This window comes from Rutidosis leptorrhynchoides, chromosome 1 (genome assembly GCF_046630445.1).
Source record: "Rutidosis leptorrhynchoides isolate AG116_Rl617_1_P2 chromosome 1, CSIRO_AGI_Rlap_v1, whole genome shotgun sequence".
Classification (NCBI taxonomy): Eukaryota; Viridiplantae; Streptophyta; class Magnoliopsida; order Asterales; family Asteraceae; genus Rutidosis; species Rutidosis leptorrhynchoides.
In genome coordinates this window covers 686398185-686422610 of record NC_092333.1, presented here as the reverse complement: position 1 = coordinate 686422610, position 24426 = coordinate 686398185, and the positions used below count along the sequence as shown (strand labels likewise).

General features: G+C 32.6%; 2 protein-coding genes across 2 annotated transcripts; one reads left to right on the top strand and one right to left on the bottom strand.

Annotated features, from left to right (window-relative positions):
• Window positions 1-410: 410 nt before the first annotated feature.
• On the bottom strand, window positions 411-5019 carry LOC139886050 (choline transporter protein 1). The gene is made up of 10 exons (XM_071869788.1): window positions 4773-5019; window positions 3978-4336; window positions 3745-3890; window positions 2921-3104; window positions 2745-2818; window positions 2546-2659; window positions 2103-2459; window positions 1201-1461; window positions 890-1117; window positions 411-796 (listed from the first exon to the last, which is right to left on the bottom strand). Exons 1-10 carry the CDS (start codon window positions 4952-4954, stop codon window positions 611-613), a joined length of 2091 nt encoding a protein of 696 aa, XP_071725889.1. The 5' UTR covers window positions 4955-5019; the 3' UTR covers window positions 411-610.
• Window positions 5020-8471: 3452 nt separating this feature from the next.
• Window positions 8472-9560, top strand: LOC139852427 (uncharacterized). The gene has a single exon (XM_071841723.1). The coding sequence runs from the start codon at window positions 8472-8474 to the stop codon at window positions 9558-9560; it is 1089 nt and encodes a 362-aa protein (XP_071697824.1).
• The last annotated feature ends 14866 nt before the right edge of the window (window positions 9561-24426 follow it).

The window sequence follows — 24426 nt, the reverse complement described above, 5'->3', positions numbered from 1 at the left end:
CGGTTCCGAAAAATCCGGACAAAAAAATCCGGTTTTTTTTATTATCCGAATCCGGTTTTTTATCCGGTTTGTGCATCTATAAACGACCTTATTGAGTAGTCATAGGTGTATTTAATAAACGCAACTTCATCAAGTCATTATGTAAAATATTTCACTATGGTTTTAAGATTCAAGATCGTCAAATAAGTTTGACATGTTAAAGTCAAACTTATTAGAACCTGTTTGCAATTTGTTTAGCTTACATAGGGTGTGGTGGCATGCTCCAACATAAACCTCACTAGTCACTACCGTACAAGTATCAAGCAAAAAAAACATTATACAATATACAAAACTAATAAGTTGATTTAAAGGCTTTTAAATCACATATTCACATACATAACATCTTTATATTTCATCATCCAATTCAGAGAAACTTGCATTCATTCATTCGTTCAAAACTGGGCAACTGTGTCGCCCACATGTTTCATATGTATCATCATAAAATAATAATACTCCGTACTCTTTTTTAACATCACTTGTTCTGCACATAGGTAATTAATCTACTAAAGAAGGATGCTACTACCACAAAATGTAACAACAACAAAACAAAATGTCACACTACATTTCTTCTTCATTGTCCAATTCTTTGCACCTCATTTTGATCATCAAAAGTCTCGATCAAGAGCGGAGGAGCGTAATGTGCCGTCCCTTGGTGCTCTTCAGCATCTTGACAATACGAAAGAATGATCGTATCTATCGACATTTCAACCACTCCAAAGAAAAGCGTAGCAACTACATATCCTAGACCCCAACACGCCTGATTATACCCATCAAATTTTACACAATCAGTATAAGCAAAATTAAATGTTAAATCAAAGAAACAATTTTGACTTCAACCCGTTATACATACCAGCACCGGAAACAGTGGGGACGTAATCTTGTTATGTGACGATTTGTATTTATGAGTATCCAACATTAGAAACGCAAAAAGCGCACTCGCAAGACTCACACACAGTCTACCGAGAAACAAAATAACATCCCCAATCACATTCACTTTGCCTATACGAAGAATATTACTGATTATTAAATCAGTTGCCATTTCAGAAGCTATAAAAAACCCTTTTCCAGTTACAGCAATCTACAAAATTCAAAACACATGTATGAGAAACCAAGTGGCGTACACATAACATATGAGTAAGGTTCTAAGTTTTTAATGGTTACCGTAATGTATGCATTGCGGTTTACGGATTTTATGGTCAATTCAATACACCTCAAGCAAAACCGAGAAGTATAGAACATCATCCTCTTGATCCAGCTTTCAGGCAAAATATCAGCAACCTTTAATCTCCTGCGTATGGCCTCAAGTATGAACCGAGTTGACTCAACAAAAGATACGATTAAAGAACCGATTGACACCGAGCCAAGGCTATAACGCATAAGTAGCTTCATTGACGAAAATACCGGAAGAAACGGAATAGTTGCCTGAATCATGGAACAATAACTAGTTAGACACCCGGGGAAAAAAAACTACATAAATAAAGTAAATTTAGGCTGTGTTTGATAAAACTGAATGATTTAGCGTTGAAATGGTTCATAACCTGAATGATTTAGAGTCTGAATAAACTTGGTTCGGAATGAAAATAAGCCGTTTAATATTCATTTTGAATGAATGGTATAAATTGGGTGAAATTAACTAGTCAACGTCTTACATGAATTAAAAATTCAATATTCAATATACTTGTTTATTACAAAAAATTTAGGTGCTTAATAGTTAATAGAGTGTTTTAACTCCAAATGGTTAAGCACATTTAGCATCATATGCCATTCAGAGGTCACAAACAAACGTGTTGAATGCTGAATGGTTCAGCACAGTGGCGGAACTTGACCCCGATTCGAGATGGGGCGAAACTAATCGAAGGGGGTAAACACTAAAAAAAACCTTATTTTTTGGTAATTTTTTTTTAGTGTAAATTTTTTTTCCCCCGAAATCGAGCCGGGGCGGATACCCCATTTTGTCCTGTATATGTTCCGCCTCTGGTTCAGCATTCAGCGCCCGACCATTCAATTAAGAGGTAAACAAACACACCCTAAGTATTCATTACTAAAATGGATAAGTGACCAACCGAAGTTTGCCCACGAGCCCAATAATACGAAGCCACAGAACCCGCAATGATAGTCGACGAACACGCTATGAAAAACTGAGTGGCCCAATAGCATCCAAACAAGTGGAACATAATCGAAGCACCGATATGAGGCGTGTAATGGATGCTATAGCCACAACAATCATCACAACTGACCCGTTTGGCTTTTAGATCATATGCACAACAGTTTGTACTACAATCATTTCGAACAATTTCACCGGAACTAAAAAGATGAAGGGCAGCTGAAAACCAAATCATGTAAAAAACCGCGAGGATAAGGTACGGTACGATCGGGAATATTATAAGAGCCTGAACTTCTCCTATAACTTTTGCAGCAACCTGTTACAGAAGAAAGAAGTATTCTTAAATTTTAGAAAATTGAATATAAAATTATGTTTTATGGGATTAAAAGATTGATTACTCGCCTTGAGTACCGATGTTGCCATAAGAATCCGTCGAACAATCGCTATAGATGATAGAACAGCAACAATCATTACACAAGTCATTAGAAAAGCAGCAGCACGAATATGATGTTGCTCCTGAATAACAAAACAAATTAGTGAATATATATGTGTGTGTTTAATTTATCTATTACTAAAAGTCAACATTGGTCAACGCTCATACTCTTGCAGAAACATGATAATATGGATCATGTTCACCAATGATGGGCGAGATAGCATTGTCCCCAATCCATCCAGCTACAATGTACAAAATACCACAAATATCATCAGAATTTATCATTAAAGAACTTGTATGTTGTTTTAAGTGACATGATTAGTAAGCAATCGATTTAATCTTACCTTTCATGTAGTAGAACATTGTGACTGATATAATGAGCCCGTTAAAGAAAAATACAGTAACCCATGGCATTGCAGTTACGAAATGGCGGATCATCAAAAGCCATAGCAACGATAGAAATAAAGGCAAGAGTCCTCCACATACAATCAACACAGGCCATGATTTTCCGACATCGGCCACATATCTCTGCAACAAAATCCAAATGATTAATCTGAACCTTGAAAAATATGCAGATCCAAGATAATCATGATATACATACTATTAAAGCAGATAACTAATTCTTATTCAAGGATGAAAAAGAAGCAAGACGGAGACGCGTTGGCCATGACCTTGAAAGGTCTAGTCGGTCGAGACAGACTTTGACCATCGTTGACTTTAAATAAAATATAAAGAGTACTATATATAAATATATCAAACTTATGTATTTTAAACATAAAGATCTTAAAAATAACTTTTTACAAATAAGATGATGTGGTGTTAGTTTAAATAATATATGGGTTTTATAATGTGTTTTCTATAATTATAGTTTATTTCTATTAATTTATCTTTAAGGGATACTATGTAAGTCGGTGTTTTTACCGGATAATTTTTAAATGTGCCAAGGATATCGTTTACACTAGAACAAGGCCAGACAAAAAGGCGACTTTTGATCGACTTTGACCCTACTTTTCCCGACCTTGACCTAACTTTCTAACACTGAGCGACTAATTAGACGTTTTGGGTGAAATGGGACGGGCTAGTCACCAAACCACCACAACCGCCGTTTGCAACCATGCTTTAATTTATATTTTTGAACTAGAAAAAGAACTTCAGGGTATGCACGTACCTTCAAGACTGAAGACCTTGCGTTAATGGAGTTGTGAATAGATTTATCGATCACCATATTATCATCAATGTTAACACCATTCATTTGCTTCCAATGTGTTAAAGACACATTTGATGGACGATCAATAAACTGGCAAGTCCAATAAACTGCATAACCAATACAACTAATTACAATAATTAACAAGTCAATACTGAAATAATTATAGTACTAGATAAAGTTGACTTATAGCATACCATTTACACTTGGAAATATGACAGGGTAACAAGGACCTTGAAGTTGAAGAGAAGTGTTTCTTAATTCAGGGGTGAGGTCAGCATAATAATCATAATTCATATCGATCCAATCGTCTAAAGAGAGACGTATATCTCCTTCTGGATAATCACAAACCCAATTCAAAGAATCTTCTGATGGAATTGGACAATCTAACAAGCATATTGTTCGAGCGTTAGACAGTTTTACTCCACTGTTCTTTACTCCACTTTGGTAAACTTGGTTAGGGTTAACATAGTATTTGAGTTCCAATTCATGGAGGTTTAAATCTTTGTATTTGCCTCCACATACATTTCCTTTATAATCCAACCCAAAGTTTAGCCTGCCCAAATACAGCACATTATATATCACAGCATAGCAAAATAAACCCAAAAAGTATGTCTATCAAGAATCATATTATTTTCTCTATAGGTCAATTTTCATATAATACTATAAAATTCATATCCATAAAGTCTTTAATCTAACAATACAATAGATACAAAGATACAACTTTGAATAATAACTTACCTAACATTATCTATCAGACTCACACAACCACAAAATCAAATCTTGACAGCCATAAAGAATAGTTAAGTGTCAAGGCACACATCACATCATATACAAAACATAAAATAAAACATGAAAGATACACTAACTAGAAAAATCTTTAAAACCCTCAAGAAAGATTAAGACTTTAATAAAGGGGGAAAAACAAAATTTACTAAAAAACAAAAAAGCTCGAAACTTTATTAATTTTTCTTAATCTTTTTATGGTTTACCTTAATGGGTTCCCTTGGTTAAACCCAAAACTTGAGTTAACAATCATGGCGATCCAAAAGGCTATGAAAAAAACAAGAAACACAACATCTCTACATTTCCTGTTGTATTTTATGACCCCATTTCCACTACCCACTTCACCATTTCCATCACTTGATGGGTACTTCCCAATCACCCCTCTCATTTGGGTCTGTTTGTTTCAAGATTTTAGAGAGATAAACAGGGCTTTGTGATTTTGTGATGAGAGAGAAAGTGGGAACCAGTTGAAAGAAAAGAGACAGTAAAAAGCAAGCAAGAAAAAGAGTGTGAAAGGGCTCACAAAGAAGATATGGGAATAATTTATTTTTTAATAATTTCATGTTATATTTTTTCTTACTTTTTGGTTTTATCTTACATTAAATATATCCTTTATAACTTTACTTTCCCCAAAATCTGATTCTTTTCCATTAGTTTGTATTAATTAAAATTCTACACTTAAATAACTATTAATGCCATTATCTAAATGTCAAAAAGTAATTAACTTTCTTCTAATCTGGATTTGAAAGAGATGAATATTAATTTCAACTTGTGGTAATTTTAAATATTAAACATATATATATTAAAAATACATTTATTTAAATATTAACAATAAGATAATGAAAAGGAATAAAGCAAATGTCACCGCTTTTGGATTTAAGACAAAGATTTCGCAGAATAGATTATTATTATTATTATCAATATCGATATGATATGATGTAATAAGCTAAGTTTGTCCAGGTTGAGCCGAGTTTGAAGTCGGGGCTCCGATTGTGCCCATAATTTGCGTACGTGTCTCTGTCTTTTCAATGATTGTATACATCAAATCAAAATAGAATAGATAGATATAGATCTGAACATATGTTACATAACAGTCCCTGTAATTTTACTAGTTTGATAGTTTATGAAACATGGGGCGAGGTATAGTGGCGTACTATTAGAAAATAATGGTGTATTCGGGTATTGGGGATAAGGTTTGCCAAGCGGTCGAGTGGACATGCGGATATCTTATTTTGAAAAAATCGCAACAACAAGGTTTTCAAAAACGCGTCGTCTGCATAGACAAATATTATAGATCGTTCCTACTCTCCTGAACACCATGTTTATCTTCGTATCATTTATATAAAAGGTATCCTTCCTACTTCTCCAACGAGCCTTAAATTTCATCTCTTCTCTTGTTCTTAACTTCTTCTATTGTCATTTGCTTTTGATTGGGTCTCTATTGATCTTCTCTTGATTTTTACTTCCATTTCTTTGAGCTGCACACCAACTGTTCGACACTTTGTCTGAAAGAGTAGTAACAATTTTTGTCAAAGATCTAATCAATTAAATGTTTCCCTTCCCAAGTTCTCCTTTCACCCCAACCGGTCCGGCAAAGGCTCGCCGGATTCCCACTTTTAAACCAAAATTTAAAAATCAACACAACAATGGGGAGTGGTTCAGTGCCCAGGAAAAACCGACTCAAACCCAAAGCAAGAACGACTACATCAAAGATCTAATCCGAAGGTATGGAGGCTATGAAAACCAGAACAAACACTCTTACGCCACCTACCCCAATAACATACCTCTCCAAAATAACACCCACACTAACCCTAACAACAGACCACAACAACGAAATCAACCGACCCCTAATAATCAAATCTCAGTTATGTTTTTCAACCACCCTAGTAACTGGAATGACCTAGATCTTCGTGCTTTCTTCAAAAGGTATGGTGAAGTTAAGGATGTCTATGTTCCTACCCATAGAAAGCTAAGAAACGGGAAAACGTTTGGATTTGTCAGATTCGATGGCATTCAAGATGTGGACTTCTTACTCCATAGACTCAACACCATCTATGTGAATGGGAATTGGTTACGTGCTTATAGAGCATACAATAGGAAACCTAATCCGAATACTACATCCCAACCCACAGCCTCTAACCAAACCTATGGCCAAAACAACCAATACAACAACAAGAAAAAACCCAACATGCAATGGACCAAAGTAAACCCTTCCAATGATACCACTCCCTATCGCAACACAAATTCAAAAGACCCAGAAGCCTTCAGTGATGATCGAACTGTTGTCAACGATGCTGTGAAGAATGACACCATTGATAAAAAAACAGATGCTACTAAACCTAGAGTCATCGATATGGACGAACTTGAAGAGAACAAAGAGGTGCTCAAAAATGCCATTATAGGAGAGATCATCGACGTCGATTTAATCGAACAATTTCCAACCTTATGTACGGCAGAAGGGCTCACTCAATTTAATATCAAATATCTAGGAGGATTGGATATATGTTTAACGTTCGATAACCCGGAAACAGTCGACAACATCATCAACACTGAAGACCATGTAGTTAAGCAATGGCTAAAAAACGTAAGAAAGTGGGACGATAAATTTTCTCAGACGTCAAGATTAACCTGGATAACTATAAAGGATGCCAATAAGATGCTGGTCTAGAGAAAACTTCAAGAAAATAGCGTCCTGGTATGGATCAATCTACGACTATCATAATTGTGATTTTGATGGTAATCAAAGTCTCGTTGTCGCCAAGGTCCTAATCAAGTCATGGGGTCATGATCTATTAAACACTACGGTCCAAATTAAATCTCGAGGTGGAATTTACTATGTCAAGGTAATGGAGGACATCAAAGGCATTGTTGAAATTGACATGGAAGATGATGAAGAAGCAGAAGAAAACAATGCAAATCAGAAGGATGATGAACAATTATTTGATGACAATGAAGAAGATGAAGAAGATGAAGGAGATATCAATACTCCGCCAGTTGCACATATCCCAAGGACTACCGGAAGTTCAGGTTCCAGGACGTATGCCACGTCAGACTCTTTTCATAACTGTAATGATGACCTCGTAAAGGAGCACAAGGAATTAAACCACTCAAAGCCGTTACATGATACTTCATCTTCGGTAGGTGAGAGCGTGAACTTTGGAACTAATGAAAATAAGAATGAAGTAAATGCGGATAATGATGAGGTAACAAATGCAGACGTTCCTTATTCCACTAACCCTAGCCCTGTTACCAATGCCCAATCCAACCCTATCGACATAAGCCCAACCACAATACCAACCACTATAGCTGTTGAGCTCATTAATGTTGAAACCCCAAGCCCACACAAACAAACTAACCTTCATAAGCCCATTACGGGTAGTACTTCAACTCCAGAAGAGGATACATTGGGCCTGGCAAATGAATGTTTTAACTTAGATGAAACAAGCCCACTTAAGAAACCTGACATCAGTTCCTGTGATCCCTTCAAGTTTACATCGAAATCAAATAGTGATGATTCTGGCGTTCCAAACACACAACCCCTCGACCTTATTTCTAAACTTGCAGATCAATCAACTAAGCCAAACAAAAAAAGAAAAAAAACCTACGAATCTACACCCTCGTCTCAACCTACAGAGTGTCTATGGGCAAGTGTAAGAAGATGGAATGCTTCATCTAGGATACTTAATCTGAAATCTCAAGCAAGATTGCACCTGAAAAAAAGACATACAAAAACCCGCAGATCAAAATCTGGAACAAGTAGCAGCAGGTCCAAAGGTAATATTTCAAACTCTGAAAACTCTTTGCATTATGAGGAAATAGGTTCGATTCTAGGGCTCTCCAAGAGACAAGGACCCGGCCTTTAATCGGGTTACCTCTCGGGTTATTTTTAACTAATATTTTTTAAAATGAAGATAATCTCGTTAAACATTAGAGGATCAGGGCTTGATGATAAAGACAAATTAAAATTAAATTGGTTCAAAAGATTATGCAATCGTGAAAAACCAAACTTTTTAGCGTTACAAGAAACTAAATGTCAAAACTTTCCAGAATTCTGGATCGAAAAATTTTGGGGTAACTTGGATTATAAATATTGTTGCAAAAAAGCTAAAGGGAATTCGGGCGGGCTTCTTATGGTTTGGGATCCTAACCTTTTTGTTACTAACCATATTGTTGAGCGAGGAACCTTTATTGCGATAAAAGGTAATTGGAAAAGTGTAGGTGAGGAGTTGGTTCTTATAAACGTATATGGTCCACAAAACGATGAAGGTAAAAAGCAAATGTGGAAAGATCTTAAAGAGGTTATGAATTATGATGAGGCCTTATGGATGATTTTTGGGGATTTCAATGAAGTAAGGTTTGCTTCTGAAAGGAAAAATACCTTTTTTTTTATTGAAAATAGGGCCAAATGGTTTAACGATTTCATAAAAGATTGCAATCTTCTTGATATCCCGCTTGGAGGTCGGTTATATACTAGGATTAGCGATAATGGCCACAAATTTAGTAAACTTGATCGATTTCTCATTTCCGAAAATGTTTTACAAAAATGGCCTAATTTAAATGCGGTTGTGCTCGACAAAAAATATACAGATCATTGCCCGATAATGCTTCAAGAGGGTAATATCGATTTTGGGCCGAAACCGATTAAAGTCTTCGACGAATGGATAAAACATAAAGACGCACAGAGTATTGTCGAAAAAGCTTGGAGTATGGAGGTTAAGGGATGGAGACATGATGTTATCTTTAGAGAAAAATTGAAAAACGTTAAGATGGAACTCAAAAAATGGTACTCCACCTCACAATGTAAATTAAAAGGTGAAATCGAAGAACTCACAAAGAAGGTTATCGATTGGGAGCTAAAGGCTGAAGTTTCTAACTTAAGTGATATCGATTTGCTAGCATGGAACACGGATCGTGATAAGCTCTTTCAAAAAGAAAAAAATCAAACTGAAAATGTTAAAACAAAAAGCAAGGTACAAATGGGCATTAGAAGGTGACGAGAATAGTAATTTTTTTCACTCTTGTATTCGCAAACGACAACACAAGAATAATATCCACGGAGTCAATGCTAATGGAGTCTGGACCACGGATCCCACTGTGATTAAAAACGAAGCTCACAAGCACTTCGCAAACTTGTTCTCGGGTAATAAAAAAGACGGTCTTCTACTAGAAAATTGGGATGGACCTAGAATCGAAAAAGCACTTGCAGATAAACTTGAAGAAGAGTTTTCTGAACTCGAAACACTCGAGGCAATAAAGAGTTGTGGAAAAAATAAAGCCCCGAGACCCGACGGGTTCAATTTATTATTTTACATCAAGTTCTGGGATATTATCAAAGTCGACCTCATGAAGGCAATCACTTGGTTCTGGAACTCAGGTTCAATCTCAAATGGATGCAACGCCTCTTTTATCACGCTCATTCCGAAGGTAAAAGATCCTTTAAATTTTTCCAACTTTCGCCCAATAAGTCTTATAAACAGTTATTACAAAATTCTCTCAAAAATCATGGCCAATAGAATTAGGAAGGTAATCCCGAGATTAATTGGCAATGAACAAAGTGCCTTTATAAGTAACAGAAACATTCTTGATGGGATTTTGGTGGCTTTAGAAACGGTCGATGACTTAAAAAGGAAAAAAGAAAAAAGTTTTATTTTCAAAGTTGATTTCGAAAAAGCCTTCGATTGTGTTGATTGAGATTTTTTAACAAAAATCATGAATTTCATGGGTTTCGGGGAGAAATGGATAAAGTGGGTCAATGTGAAAGGACCCGTCCTAATCCATCTGGACGAAGTCACCAACATCTGGTTCCATTGCGATGATCGACTCCAAATAATGTCTTTAAAATGAGCAAATGCACAGCGGAATGTTTCTTTCATACCTGAGAATAAACATGCTATCAAGTGTCAACCAAAAGGTTGGTGAGTTCATTAGTTTAACATAAATAATCATTTCCATCATTTTAATAGACCACAAGATTTTCATTTCTCATAAATATACGTCCCATGCATAGAGACAAAAATAATCATTCATATGGATTGAACACCTGGTAACCGACATTCACAATATGTATATAAGAATATCCCCATCATTCCGGGATCCTCCTTCGGACATGATATAAATTTCGAAGTACTAAAGCATCCGGTACTTTGGATGGGGCTTGTTGGGCCCGATAGATCTATCTTTAGAGTTCGCGTCAATTAGGGTGTCTGTTCCCTAATTCTTAGATTACCAGACTTAATAAAAAGGGGCATATTCAATTTCGATCATTCAACCATAGAACGTAATTTCGATTACTTGTGTCTATTTCGTAAAACAGTTATAAAAGCAGCGCATGTATTCTCAGTCCCAAAAATATATATTGCAAAAGCATTTAAAAAGGGATTAATGAAACTCACCTAATGTATTTTGTAGTAAAAATACATACGACGACACTGAACAAAACAGGGTTTGGCCTCGGATTCACGAACCTATATCAAGTATGCATATTAACACATATAATAATATTCAAATAAATATATATTTTGATATTAGTAATATACTTGTGATATTAAATGTATTATTAGTAGTTACTTAAATATTTCTATTTTATATATTTCATTAAATTATGATAATAATATATTATATACTTTATTAATATATTTAGAATAAATACTTAGTTTTAATATTTTTAAATACTCATAACTTTTAATATGATAATATTTTTTTTATAAATTCGAGTTACGTTAAAACGTAAAAATGAACCAAAAGTATTATGTTAGTAAAAGTAGTATACTTATTAATTATACTTCTATATATCTAATATTTGTATCTAACTTATAATATCTATCTTTTTAGTTAAAAAAAAAAATCATAAAAATATGATTATATTTTATATACAATATACATTTAAAACTAAAGTTATAGTTAGTAATGTTAATAATAATAATAATAATAATAATAATAATAATAATAATAATAATAATAATAATAATAATAATAATAATAATAATAATGATATTAGTAGTAAAAATAATAATGATAATGATAATAATAATAATAGTAATAATAAAATTAATAGAAGTGATTAGTATACTACCTTAAAGAAATAGCTTCAAAAAAATAATGTCGCAGCACGAGCTCGAACCCGCGACCTCTCGTTTCACAACCCCACAACCAAAACATTAAACCATTAGTTATATTCTGGTAACTTCTCACACGTTTAAATCCTTTAACAAAATACGAATCGTTATGACTTCATTTAATCTAGTTCCATAAGAATTTTCACCCATCATCTTAATCAGTATCATCATCAAAAATGACCTCATCATCGTCTCCTTTTGATCCCATCAACTTCGAATCACCACCTCATCATTTTTATCATCTTAACTCTATCTAACATCGTCATCATTCATGTTTACTCACGGTTTATATGTCTTCCTCATAAACTTCATTAACGAACATCATTTTCATCATACACCATACACGTTTAACTACTATCATGCATTCATTATCTTATGATCCTAATCTCGCCATTAAAAACTCATTTTATCATTATCAGAATTTATCATTATAATCTTAACATCATAATACCTAAGAGATTTATTGTTGGGTCTTGATGACAACATATAAACAGCAGCCCTATATGTATAATTATTCGACCCAAGTTAAAATGAATAGATTTTTACTATCCAATAAAACAGCCCAACAGCTAGTTCGACCCAACAAAAAAATATCGATCCAATTGTTTTGTTTATGTCCAACATATAATTGGAACACGCTAGCAATGGGAACAAAAACGCTGTCTTCATCGAATACCTCATCATTACATCATATTCCATTATCTAAATCATGACATATAGATGGCCGTAACAAATATAATACTTACTTATTTTTTTGAATCAAAAGAGCAAGATTAAATGGTTGAGTTTTTATTTAGGCCTACCACCCCAATTATCACTCGTTACTTTCTGTCTCTTTTTATCATTCAATCATGTACAACACATACATCTTTGAATCATTTTCATGCTCCCACTTTACTCGCTATAATAACGGGAACCAGAAATAAGTGGTGAATAATAGTTGTAGTGAGTGTAGCAGCAGCCTATGGTGCTCAATTAAACAGAAATAGATGCATTAGCTGCTGTGTTAGCAGCAACAGAAGGAAGGGACAAGAAAAACAACGCGAGTGGTGTACATCTTTCTAGGTTTGTGTTGGTCCCCGTGGCAGCTAGGTGGCTGGTGGCGGTTAGGAGTTTGAAAGTGGTGAGGCGGTGGTGTTGATATGGGTGTGGTGGTGAAAGGTGGTCATCGGGGTTTGTGGGTTGTGGGTGTTTGAAGTCGATCACCAAACAAGTGGGGATAATCATTCATGTATTTACAAGAAGAGTAGGAGACATGATCGAGTGGCGTTCGGTTTTCAATATAAAACGGAGGTATGCAGTACCAATTTGATGATGTTTGTTTGTTGATAATAAACATAACCGTACAAAGTATAAGTAATAGGGATCGGAGTAGATACACATAAGGGTTAGTTTGTTAATAGTGTTTTGATGAATAAGATAAGGGTGGTGATGGGTTTCCTAAAGGTGATCATGGTGATAATAAGGTTGTGTTATTTGATGGAGGTGGTGAACAAGAAAAATTGACAGATAACAAATTATAATATTATATTATATTTTACTCATAATTCATATTCTTAATGGACATGAAAAGGAAACGCACACAGTTCAGCAGTCTGACATTTGGAGTGTTGCTACAGACAGTTTTCCCACGAGGTGCTATATCGTACTCTGTTGCAAATCAGTGGCGAATAAAAGTATTCGGAAGAATTCCAAATTTTTACATTAATTTTCTTTATTTATTTCAGTCATTATGATATAAAATTGGTCATTAATTAATCAAAATTATTAAATACAAATTAAATCAACTGTCCACGCTCGATCCAGGGCAAAATATAAAAAGTTCTAAAATTTAACAAACAGCTCCTAAATACATTTTTAATAAGTCTATAATTTATAGAATTCATTTTCGGATCACCGTTTATTTTAAAATCTTATAAGTTTGAATTTAACTTGCTTAATATCAATCGAAACATCAAACGAGTATTACAAACATTTAATATTTATTTTTAATATACTTTATTTATATAGAGAGATATATTTTAAATAATAATTATTATAATATCCTATGTTTATTTTATTAATTTTTAAAAACAACAACATATAATACTTCAAATTATATTTCAAATCATTATTTATATATACATACACACATATCTATTTACACTTGATTGTTTCGTGAATCGTCGAGAGCAGTCGAAGGTCAAATGAATATATGAACATTGTTTCAAAATTTTCTAGACTCAACATTACATACTTTGCTTATCGTGTCGAAAACATATAAAGATTAAGTTTCAATTTGGTCGGAAATTACCGGGTCGTCACAGTACCTACCCGTTAAAGAAATTTCGTCCCGAAATTTGAGTGGGGTGGTCATGGCTGTCAATAAAAATGTTTTAATGACAAATATGAGTTGATGAATAGAGTTTTATCATCATTGATTAATATGGATAAAATGATTCGATTAATCGAAGCGTATGAATAAAGTTATCACAAAAGATTGAAATAAAGAATAGAGATTCGCCTTAACTTTTATCGTAGTCACATTTGAATTCCGGAATTCAAGGGATTTATAGAAAATCTTTGAAATCGAAAAGATTTGATTCTTCGGTGAGTAAGGAAATTAAGATCTCTATAATTAAATACGGTGATCTGCCTCGATTACTCTGTCTGATATTTCCATTATAAATTAAGCTCTTCCGTTCCATTATTCTCACCATTTCTATACTTTCTTTCTTAGTTCATACATCCAAAAGATTGTGAAAAATGCTTAATCCAGTTCTAAACCTTGATATTTTCCTAATTATCATTTCTATCATCCTTCTTTTCAATCTTCTACCAGAAGAATCTATTTACTTCTACTATTACTTTGGGGTGATACTATTCTTAATTATACCGTGTTTTTATATTGCTATTCGTATTAATATCCATGGTTTGTAATCTCCGTGTTGTTATTGGGCTTTATATTTTCTCTTATATTCCGAAATCCCTGTTTCCGTTTTCTATAATCATTGTCATCCACAGTTAATGCTCTCTCTTATTTTTCTGCGATTTATACTCCAATTTTCTATTTCTTTTGGAGCTTTGTCCCTTTGTTTCTTCTTTTTACGATTGGACATCTCTAGTAATGGTCCAGAATTTCGTAGATATGGAGTTTCGAAAGAACATGACTAATGTTCTAAAAGAGAGATTATAATAGTACAATCTTGAGTGGTTAAGTTACCAGAATTCAAGAGAAAAGATAGAACTATCGAGAAATTATGTTCTTGATATGTTCATATATCAGATAAAATGTAAAAGTCTTGTCACATGGCACATGATGACGTTATAATCTGTGAATCATCATGTCCTATTTAGAAACTCAGCATGACTTACTGTAATATAATCACGTTGATCAAGTGTCATTATATTATACTAACTCATGCATCAATTCCCAACATTACTTCAAAAACATTCATATTTTAAGCTCGAAAGTTTACAGAATATAGAAACTAACAGTTTCTATATGATGTAACACTAATAGCATGAAGAGATTATTGATTTCAGATAAGAATAGTTATAAAAATATCTTCAGAAATATGGAGGATATTTATAATGAAAGATATGATGATATCTTGGAATATCTATGATCGGAGGATGAGGAAGAATATCGTTCACAAGGGTTTAGAGTAAGGAGCAAGACATTTGCTAAAGGCTTCAGCAGGCATCGAATCATTTGGATTCTTTGAAGTCAAACTTATTCTTTGTGATTTGTCCACAGTTTCCTTCATAGTTTCGCATAATCCGCTTTTCGGTACTAAATTTTCTATTGAGCGTTTCCAACACTCCATTCTTTATCATCATAATGTTGACTGTTTAAGTAATCATCAGTTTTCGCTGCTTTATCAGCTTTCTAAAAATTCAAAGAACTGATTCGTAGACTAGAGTGCTGTTCAGTGTTTCAGAATGAGAGATCATGATCATAAGAGATAAATGTTATATGTCTATATAACTTTTGATGTAGAAACGCTGCAAGATTCAAAATACCGATTGCTGAATTCCCGGTACATGGTATGGCAATTATTGTTACAGGGTATAGATGAATACAAGATGGGGTTTCAATGAATATAATGATTTTTTTTCTTCAGAAAGTCCAAATTCATTGAAGTTGCTGGTAATTTTACTGCTGATGTGGTGAAATATAAACGGTTCTCCGGTAATGATGACGACAGGCAAACTTATATATCGAGGTTATAAAAAGGCTAATTTGAATGGAAGTTGAAGTTGAATTTGCTGAAGCTGTGATAAAGTTGGCTAATTTGAAAAAGAGTTGCAATGTTATTTTCGGTAATAACAATGCCAAAGGAGCTAACACGGACACGTGTTAAACTTTTACTTAGGGTCCGGGAGTTTTCAGGTGCATAACTATATGCGTCAATCTTTTCTTCCATAGATGAAGTGCGGTTGGTTCATCCTTTCAATTGAGGTGTTTTTAAGAATCATGAAAGGTTTGAACGCAGATTAGAATTGTCAAGATACAAATGAGGTTTAAGATGAAATCAAGTGGCAAACTTGAAGAATTGTTTAGTTTCATATGTTATAATCAATATTTTAATTGTCTAATCTTGGTAGTCCACAGTTAGTAGTCTACAGTCACTAACTCAATAATTCATATATAGTTTAATATACAATATTCGAATTAATTAATACGTATCGTGACCCGTGTACATGTCTCAGACTCAATCACAACTCAAATTATATATATTATTTGAGAATCAACCTCAATCCTGTATAGAGAACTCGATCATTACTGCATATAGAGTGTCTATGGTGATTCCAAATAATATATATAGATGCGTCGATATGATATGTCAAAACCTTGTATACGTGTCCCGATATTTAAAGTGCGTAAAATAAATAACATAAATTAAATGACGATAAATTAAATTGCGATAATTAAATTGTGATAAATAACTGCATTAATTAAAATGTAATCAGTTAGCTAGGAACAGTTAGCTAGGAACAGTTAGCGTGGATTCTTAACAAAATTCCTCATAGTTAATTTGTTTGTTTCTAACAAATTTTATTTCGTCAACTGTTTTCTTCATTATGCCACTTGTTGGATCAAAATCCAAATATGAAATTGGATGAATATGGTTATTCTGTGGTGAACGGATTTGTATATCGGTGGATGTAAGTAGGATAGTAAATGACTATTGAATCTGATTCGAAGAATGTACAGTGTAACTTATTAATGTAAAATCTAAATAGTCCTCGGGTATTACCTACCCGTTAAAATATTTTCACCATTAACAGTTTGTACAAGAGAATTTTTAATTACAATCTTTATGAAAACATATATACATATATATTTTCTTCAGATGTATTCATGGATTTAATGAGTTAATATAATATTAAACTCATTTGCTTTTCGGTTGGAACTAGAATAAATAATCTTTAAAACTTTAGAGATTACATATTCGACATGTCGAACGAAGATCATACTCAAAGTACAGATGATGATATTGAAGCATGGATTGTTGATGGTACTGGTGCTGTTATTGATTGTACTGTTGGTGCCGGTGATGTTGGTGAAGCTGGTACATTTTGCACCATATTCTCCGAATTGATTATTCAAGCGCGAAGTTTGTTGACTTATTACTCCAGGATGATTGTCGGTCGGAACGAGCGGATGAATAAGGTTCAGAATTGTGGATAGAATATAATCTTGTCAAGTTACCCCAGAAATGAGACTGAAAATGGTGTCTCGAACAGGTTCGCCGGTAAACGCTTCAGGTTCATTGTCAAGAGGTGAATTCGGTTGGTGGAAGGGATTGCCTTCTGCGCGTTTCCATTAATTAAGTCGACTACGAACCCATCAGATGAATTGAAAATGGCTGATTGGTTGATTCATGCCGATGACGCTGTTTTCGGAGCTTAGGTGAACATCTATGTCGGAATAGCTGTCGGAATAACTATCGGAATAGCTATCGGAATCTGAGGGACTCGAACTGGTTTAGGGATTCATCCCGTACGATCAGATGAAGGATTTTCGATAAGAAATAGATTATAGGATGTAGATTAGTACCCTGCAATATATAATTTACATATGCATATATAATACTAAAATCCCATAAGTTACGGAGGAATCTACGGAAGCTGTCAGGCAAAGGTAACAATAACAGATACGCTAAGATATGAATTAGCAGATATGCTAAGATATGAGTTTTGTCTATACACTATCTAGGCAATAGAGGCAGTAAGATGTGTCTAGACTTTAAGGATGATAAACAATTAATTTTTCGACACTAAATGATAAGCAAACTTTTGACATGCAGACACTGTCGAAGTCCAGACTCACTAATGCATCCTAACGACTATCAGTTAGACACACTAATGCTAGACCTGGTTCGCTAAGACCACCGCTCTGATACCAACTAAAAGGACCCGTCCTAATCCATCTGGACGAAGTCACCAACATCTGGTTCCATTGCGATGATCGACTCCAAATAATGTCTTTAAAATGAGCAAATGCACAGCGGAATGTTTCTTTCATACCTGAGAATAAACATGCTATCAAGTGTCAACCAAAAAGTTGGTGAGTTCATTAGTTTAACATAAATAATCATTTCCATCATTTTAATAGACCACAAGATTTTCATTTCTCATAAATATACGTCCCATGCATAGAGACAAAAATAATCATTCATATGGATTGAACACCTGGTAACCGACATTCACAATATGTATATAAGAATATCCCCATCATTCCGGGATCCTCCTTCGGACATGATATAAATTTCGAAGTACTAAAGCATCCGGTACTTTGGATGGGGCTTGTTGGGCCCGATAGATCTATCTTTAGAGTTCGCGTCAATTAGGGTGTCTGTTCCCTAATTCTTAGATTACCAGACTTAATAAAAAGGGGCATATTCAGTTTCGATCATTCAACCATAGAACGTAATTTCGATTACTTGTGTCTATTTCGTAAAACAGTTATAAAAGCAGCGCATGTATTCTCAGTCCCAAAAATATATATTGCAAAAGCATTTAAAAAGGGATTAATGAAACTCACCTAATGTATTTTGTAGTAAAAATACATACGACGACACTGAACAAAACAGGGTTTGGCCTCGGATTCACGAACCTATATCAAGTATGCATATTAACACATATAATAATATTCAAATAAATATATATTTTGATATTAGTAATATACTTGTGATATTAAATGTATTATTAGTAGTTACTTAAATATTTCTATTTTATATATTTCATTAAATTATGATAATAATATATTATATACTTTATTAATATATTTAGAATAAATACTTAGTTTTAATATTTTTAAATACTCATAACTTTTAATATGATAATATTTTTTTTATAAATTCGAGTTACGTTAAAACGTAAAAATGAACCAAAAGTATTATATTAGTAAAAGTAGTATACTTATTATATATACTTCTATATATCTAATATTTGTATCTAACTTATAATATCTATCTTTTTAGTTAAAAAAAATTATAAAAATATGATTATATTTTATATACAATATACATTTAAAACTAAAGTTATAGTTAGTAATGTTAATAATAATAATAATAATAATAATAATAATAATAATAATAATAATAATAATGATAATGATAATAATGATATTAGTAGTAAAAATAATAATGATAATGATAATAATAATAATAGTAATAATAAAATTAATAGAAGTGATTAGTATACTACCTTAAAGAAATAGCTTCAAAAAAATAATGTCGCAGCACGAGCTCGAACCCGCGACCTCTCGTTTCACAACCCCACAACCAAACCATTGAACTATAACAACCCTCATATTTCCATACCTGAATTGACTAATTTGACTATAGGGTTGTTATCCATACGTAATATATAATTAAATTCGACGTTGATCAAATATTTACTTTTAGTTGACACGTTCTGTTAACTAAAGTTTACACTAATTATATAAAATAACTTTAGTTAATATTAATGCGTATTATATTTAAAACTATATGTAACATAATTATTAATTAAATGATAAGTTATTTTAATCATTATATATATTTTTAGCTTATAAAAAAAATAAAAATAAAAAGAAATAAGATTTTTTTTTAATAAATTAAATAATGAGCCCATGAATTTTGACTAAATATTTTCAAAAATAAAAACTTATTAAAAACATTTTTAACATGTTTTTATTATTTTGTCAAAATTGGCACCTTTATTTTATTATTTTTTTTTCTTTTCACCAACCATTTTTTACCTATAAATACATGGCTCCTCATTCATTTTTTCTTGCCAAACACAAAAACTTAAGTTATTCTCTCAAAACCTTGAAGAAAATTTGAGGTACTTTCTATTTTTATTAATTTTTTTTCAATATTGTCATTTATATTTATATTTATTGTATATTCTTTGTAAAATTCGAAATTAATTATGTTTATATGTTATAATTAGTATTATAAGTGTTATGATGCATAAAAATAATTTTGATAATTTATGGAATATTATTTATAATTAAATACGAATTATGTAGTGTTTAAACGTAAAAATAATGTAAAATTCGTAATAAATACTTTTAACCAAAAATAAAATATATATAATTTTTTTCTGAGTTTTTAAAACTTATATAGATCTGAAAAAAATTATAAAAATAATTACTTGGGTCGAATTGGTATTTATTATATAATTAAACTCTATTATTATGTAATTCGAAGGTAAATTAAGAATAAATATAAAATAATAAAAAATATTTTTTTAAATATTTTTCTACAGGTTATTAGACTGATAGAAACTTATAAAAATTATAAAAATAATTATTTGGGTCTATTTAGTAATTATGTAGAATTAAAATTGTTTTGTGAATACATTAAGGGTAAAAACAAAAATAAATACAAAAATATAATAAAAACGTTTTCTTAAATTTTTCTACTAATTTATATGATTAACTAAGACTATAAAAATTATGTATGTAATTTTTAGATATTTAATTTATTATTTAGACATTTTTAAATAATGTTCGATTAATAAAACACTATTATTTTTGAAGTAATTTAGGTATTTATTTAAAGGTAATTATATTTAATATATATAAGACATACTAAGGTATAATAACTAAATATTAAATAATACTTAGGTTATATTATCACATATATAATTATTAAGTACATTAATAATTCGTTGTGTGTATACACCTAAAGTGAAGGTTAATCAAAGATAATGTATAATTCATGTGAACTTCATCGCTACTCACGGTCGTAAGTGAATGATGTCTAGGTTGCCATTTATGGGTAAGCTTGTGGATCTCGAATGCCATGACTTAGATTCTGGTCAAGAGTCCTGGGCCCCCGGTTACATCTGGTCATTCCTGACTTATTTTATAGCAACGAAGTTTGAGTAAAGTTGTACAACGTCTTGCTAAAGATTAACCCGAACTTTCTAAAATTGGAAAATTACTATAAGTGAAAACTTTCCATAAATAGTAACCTTCTGAGAATGGAAATTCTTTAGTGAACCATTACTATCAATATAGTACTATATACTATTGTCTGTTAGGCAATGTCTGATCATACGTTCTATCTCTAGGTTGAGATCTCGGTCACGTCCTTCCGTTCAATTCTTTCGTGGAATACTCTTTTGTGCTACTAAGGTGATTTTCATAGCCCCACTTTTATTGTTTACTTAACTATTTATAACTTTTGGGGTGAGACACATGCTTGCTTTATAACTGTTTTACACTTAGACACAAGTACTAAATTGTTAACTATGCTGTCATGCTTTGATTCATGCTAAATCCCTACCGTAATATCGTTAATTGCTACGTTTAAATGCAAACTTAATTATTGTGAGTAGGCCTATTGAGAGTAACGTCTCTAACTATTCGACCGTTGGTCTTTGGTTACATAATAATGATTCCACGACACTGACAGTACAAGGTGTCATAGGGTAAACTTGTTTAGTAGCGATATTACAAAATGCAGCAACACTTTTAGATTGATATTTCTATATCAATCAACGTTAAACTAAATCTTGTGGTCTAAAACTTTGGATATTATTTATAAACCTATGAATTTCACTCAACCTTTTTGGTTGACACTTTAAGCGTGTTTTGTCTCAGGTGATGATTGAGCTAGCTGCTACTTGCTACTAGATGATTGATGTATGCTTTGCTGCTTGCATGGAGTCCATCATTCATATTTATCATTTTGTTTAAGACATTTTCCATTTACTGTACTCTTATGATGTAAAACTTTGAATAATGCTTCCGCTATTTATTTAATAAATAAAACGTCTCATTTAGAGTCGTTCTCGCTTATACAACTGTGTTATGATATGATTGGTCACAATTACCCCTGGTCCATTTTGGGGGTGTGACAGATTGGTATCAGAGCAGGTTGTTGTAGAGAACCAGGATTGCATCTTATGTGTGCCTTATACAATTAGGTACCTTAGCAATGTAGGACTACAACTTCCTTTGACTATAGTGCCTTTAATTGTTGCCTTTAACTGTTAAATACTACACTATACTTTAGAAACTTTACTTATCTTAGAATGCCGAGCCAATCTAAGAACTCTGCTCATTCTCCTAAGTACTATTCAATTCCGCCACCACATTTAAATGCGACACCGTTCTCGACATTCCTATGTCATTTATCATGGTTTTGTGTATTACATATGTATTACATGAAATATTATCCATGAATTTTTGAAACTCCTATATTTGTTACTATTCATACTCAAACGTATATAACTCCCTGTTATATCACGTACCTATATGCTTTATGCCTTTATGCATCAGTTTGCGAACCGAAAAATGTCATTGAGTTATCGAGAATCTCAAAGACATTATAATGTCATCACTACTCATATTCATTGCTTTTATACCTTTTATTTCTCGTTATTGAATTTTCTTGACGGATGGCGTCTACGAAACTCTAGAATGGAAGGGTTTGGATTACCGATTTAAAGGATCCTATAGCTCAAGCTCCTAGACCTGAATAGGCCATTATGAATTGAAAGTCTTTAATCGAAAGATTATCAGATTACATACTTATCATTTTATGATCTCGACACGTCATACTGCTATTATTGGATTATAGACACATCATATCTTATTATATCTTATCATATCTATCTTAATAAACTTTGTCTAACACTTTTCCTAAATTTCCTCCGTAAATTACGGAAATCTTTTTGCTATATATACGTATATCAAGAAGACAAATATATCATTCAATATTCAACACTCATCTCATAACAAAAACCCTTATTCCGATCAGATAATATGGATTTCTCACATGATTCCTCGAACTCCTCGAGCTCCAATAGCAGCGTAACCGGAATGAACCAACCAATTAGTCATCATCTATTTTGGATGAATTGGGGATGGGTTCGTAGTAAACTAAATCAATGGAGACAAGAAGAAGGTGATCCCTTCCACCAACCGAATTCACCTCTTGGTGAAGAACCTGAAGCACTTACCGGCGAACCCGTTCGGAACACTATTTTCACCCTCATTTCCAGGGTATCCAGTCACGAATATATAATATCTAAAATTCTAGATTTTATTCATCCACTTGTCCGAACCGCCAATCACCCCGGAATAATAGAAGAAGTCAATGAGCTTCGCGCTCGAGTGGTGGCTCTGGAGAATATGGTGCGAAACCTACGAGCACCAGCAGCATAACCAACATCACCACCAGTACCAACAACATCACCACCAACAACAACATCAGCTTCACCAATAACAAACACCATAATCTGTACCTCGGATATCAACATCATACGCCCCATAGATACCAAGGAATATTAGTAATAATGAGTTAAGATGTATTGACTCATTCTTCCTGAAAATTATATATGTATACTTTATATATATATATATATATATGGTTTGGAACAATAATAAATCTTTTCGTATTAAGCTATTACGTGTGAATCTTAAATAGTATGTACTACTTGGTTAATTCATATCACTAATATGCTATGATATACATTCCTCGTTAATCACTGCTTCATCACAATAAACTCCATTTCATAATAAACTAAGTGTATTATTCAAATACATGTTTGGTTTTACACTTTCATTTTCGATGTACTCAAAACTCTTTAGAAAACATCATTCATGCCTTGTGAATTTCACAAGAATTCCACGAGCATCAACATCATATACCGAGGTATATCAATAACAATGAACGATGGAGTATTGATTCATAACTTCATTAAAGAAAGATTCTGCGATGATTATGTAATCTCTCAAGTTTTGAAGATTATTTATTCTCGCTTCAACCGCAAATCAAATGATTTTAATATTATATTAACTCATTAAATCTATATTATACGTGAAGAATACATATATGAACGTATATCTTCATAAAGATTGTAATTAAAAATCCTTTTGTACAAACTGTTAATTGTGAAAATATTTTAACGGGTAGGTAAAACCCGAGAAATATTTATATCTCACATCAATATCTTACATTGTACATTCTTTAAATTCTGATTCAATAATTAGTAACTATACTACTTACATCCACATATGTATCCGTTCACTAAAGAACAACCATTTTCATACAAATTTAATTACCTATTCTGATTTGGACATATCGGAATCCAAGTAAAGCTTTAGAAAGTGTAATCTTCCTAAAGATCACTACATTCATGAATTATATTCATTCGTATTCTATGATGAATTATCACATCAAACCACTGAAATTATCGTTCATTACTTTTGAAATCAACAACGCCTATTCATCAACCATTAGAACCGTTGACG

Bases quoted from the DNA above. Each gene is read 5' to 3' on its own strand.
- LOC139852427 (XM_071841723.1), top strand. From the start codon at position 8,472: ATGAAGATAATCTCGTTAAACATTAGAGGATCAGGGCTTGATGATAAA.
- LOC139886050 (XM_071869788.1), bottom strand. From the start codon at position 4,954: ATGAGAGGGGTGATTGGGAAGTACCCATCAAGTGATGGAAATGGTGAA. The intron at 4,337-4,772 runs GTAAACCATAAA...GTATTTGGGCAG, and splicing joins AACCAAGGGAACCCATTAAG to GCTAAACTTTGGGTTGGATT. The intron at 2,460-2,545 runs GCGAGTAATCAA...CTTCTGTAACAG, and splicing joins TGGCAACATCGGTACTCAAG to GTTGCTGCAAAAGTTATAGG.